At 42.2% G+C, this 3,108-nt stretch overlaps 1 protein-coding gene across 1 annotated transcript in view; it reads left to right on the forward strand.

The window, feature by feature from the left end:
• Positions 1-3,108, forward strand: part of LOC119348311 (selT-like protein) — a 6,079-nt gene that overhangs the window by 784 nt on the left and 2,187 nt on the right. The window contains exons 2-3 of the mRNA XM_037616509.1: positions 4-57; positions 185-258. Coding sequence (XP_037472406.1) covers positions 4-57; positions 185-258 — 128 coding nt within the window. The remainder of the gene's footprint in view (positions 1-3; positions 58-184; positions 259-3,108) is intronic.

A 3,108-nucleotide genomic window follows, 5' to 3' on the forward strand; every position in this document is an offset into this window, starting at 1 on the left:
CACCACCCCCACCCGCCGCACCACCACCACCCGGACCCCGCCGCCGCTGCCATACAGGTCGGTCGTAAACCCTAGCCCGAGATTCCTTTTCCCCCTTGTCGCGAGACCCTAGCCCGGAACTCTGTGGCTCCGATCTGGCCGGCAGAGCTGATGTTGTTATCTTTTTATTTTGGTGCAACCGCAGCAGCCCAATCTGGACGGAGGAGCTGGATTCGGCACAACCGTGGAGCTGCAATTCTGCGCCTCCTGCTCGTACAAGTGAGTCTCTGCGGACTGATGGTCGCTTGCTTGCTCAATTTGTGTTGTTAGTTTGCTTGTGTGGATCAAGTGAACCTATGCGTAGTGTAGCGGATATTGAGTGTTCCGGAATTGCTGTGTGCCTGCCTCAGTTGACCATACCCCAATACATGGGCCAGTTTATATATCATGCAAAATGATCTAGGAGGTGGATTATTTGGTACTCCAGTAAAACCAGTGTCACTGGTTGTTGTTAAATAGCAATTGCTAATGCCGAATGCGTTAATGCTCTGGTGACAGTGTTAATGCTTTGTTAAACATTAGAAGTCAGACACTGTTATGTATATGGATCAAGTAAGAGCTCCTACTGGAATTAATTTGGAATATTATTTAAATTGGAAAGAGATTGGATTAGAGTTAGAGGTCGAATTGGTATCCTTTGGTAAATTACTCAGGGGTCAAGTAAGTGCTCCTATATAAGGGCTGATTCTAGGAATAGAAATTGACCTATCGAGTACTTAAAAAAAAAGGGCAACCTGGTGCATGTAGCTCCCGCTTGCGCAGGGTCCAGGGAAGGGTCCGACCACTTTGGGTCTATAGTACGCAGCCTTTCCCTACATTTCTGTAAGAGGCTGTTTCCAGGACTTGAACCCATGACCTCATGGTCACTCTTCGACAACGAAATCCATGAGGACCTCAGCACTGTGTTGTTGGGGCGCCTCACAATCTTGCTTCTGAATTACATAGGTAATGGTGGAATAGTTAAGTATATTCCGGATGTGGTTTGAGCAGACTGTTATGTAGGTTGCTGGTGAGGAGATAAGTGTATGTCTTTCTGATGTCAAGAAGTAAAAAGGGGGAAAACTCCTAAATGACAACTTGAAGGTTGTTGTGAGTTTATATTTTATCAATCTGTCATCTCCCTGGTTTATCCTCCTGAGCCGTTATGTAGTTTATTCCAAACTATCATATTCGTTCTATTTGGACATTTTCCCCCCGCTAGTTTGGTTATAAAGCTAACAGTGTACAGGGACAGGGAAGATGTGCTAGGGTTGCCAGCTCCTGATTACAGCTAACACAAAAGGCCCAGAACTGACCAACAAAAGAACTGACACGTCCAGAGTCTTGAAAAGAAGACAATACATAATCAACTTTGGTGTCAACGAAAACCACAAAGAACAAGCAGTACACCTTATAATGCACCTATGTATGGCCACGGTGCACAGGCATCTGTTGACAAATCTTATCCATCGGTTCCAACAACTTCCCCTTCTCCTGGTCCTTCAGCATTACCTCCATTGCTGCACAAAATATAAAATACTTGTAAAATACATCTTCTGTTGCTTTGGCATCTTCATCTCCATTGCCATCTTGTCACGCACATTCCAAATTCCCAGGCTACTGCTGAAAAGCAGAAGATCATCACCTTTCTGTTTGACCTGCTAGGCTGTTACTACACATAATGTAGTGTCTAAAGAAGTCTCCAATGTTGTTTGGGGACCCTGTCCCTGGACATGCTGATCCAGACTTAGTTGGCAAGCAAAAGGTTAAAACAAGATCTGTTTCACTTCTTCTTCCAATCCACATAAGCTGCATTTCGCTGAACCCTTCCACTTCTCAATCTGCCCCACATCAGCTGGCTATCTGTTCCGAATAACTTACCAAAGAAAAATCGATATGCACACTTGTGAGGGTTCTACTTTAGTCTAAACTATGAATGATGATAACATTGTAAGCATGATGCAATATCGTTGCTTTCATCTGGTTTGCACAGTTCAGGTTGAGTTCAGCTATAGATGACAATGTTTTGAGCATGCATTATTCATTTAATATAAGCTGACAGTAAGCATATTCATTGACTTAAAATGTTTCTAGCTTCAGGTCAGCTGAGATTTAACTTGCATTGATTGGTTAGTAGTAACCAGTTCTTTAGCGAGACTTAATGATTGTCGGATACTACAGTTCCTGTGCCAGCTTCTCTGTCTCTAGCAAGTGGTAATGAACAACACGACATCTTCTCTGGTCGTAGGTCGGTATGGCTTGCTGTATTAAAAAAAAACCTTTGTTAAAAACTTAAAACGGTTTATGTAAAACTAAATGTTACGTCTTGAAAATTCTTGTAGCAGCATGTTCTATAGACAATTGGTTTTCCAAGTTCCAACACACTTACTGATTTTGTGTGCTGCCACTTATTAATTACTCCCTCTGTCCCATAATAAGTGACTCAAGTTTGTGCTAACTTTGTATTAAACCTAGTATAAACTTGTCACTTATTTTGCGACAGAGGGAGTATAATGTTAGGAATGCACAATTAGTGTGGTAGGTACGCAGATCATATTTATTTTATAGGAAGATTGGGTCCATGCTGCTGCAGAGTTTGAGAAGTATATAAATAGCACACCAAAAATTCTACTCTACTGTAGTGTCATTCTGTGACAAAGTACGAGGACCTTTTTCTAAAAAATTCATTATCACTTTGGTTTGTTTTCTTTGGCATGTGTTCCCAATGTTTGCGGAATACATAACAATTTCGTTAGTATGAGCACTAAAGAAACTCAGAAAGGGTTTACCAGCTTTAAGAGAACAATGCCATGATGACTGCTGTGCCATTTCCCCCTAGTTTCCCTTTATTCTATTCACTTACATATTTTCTTTTTGCTTCATTTCTCGCAATCACAAGTTTGCAGCAACCCATCCTTCCCAATTCTAGCTATCAACCTATCACCACCTTTTCTTTCATCTAGTTACACTGTCCTTGACTCCTTTGCCATCCCACCACGAGGTTGTAGGAATGAGGAGACACATGTTGTAGCCTGCTTCAACTGTTGTAAGTGGCCACTCTCTTGCAAATGATGTGTGGTTGCTGGAAGC

The sequence above is a fragment of the Triticum dicoccoides genome, chromosome 1B (assembly GCF_002162155.2).
Source record: "Triticum dicoccoides isolate Atlit2015 ecotype Zavitan chromosome 1B, WEW_v2.0, whole genome shotgun sequence".
Classification (NCBI taxonomy): domain Eukaryota; kingdom Viridiplantae; phylum Streptophyta; class Magnoliopsida; order Poales; family Poaceae; genus Triticum; species Triticum dicoccoides.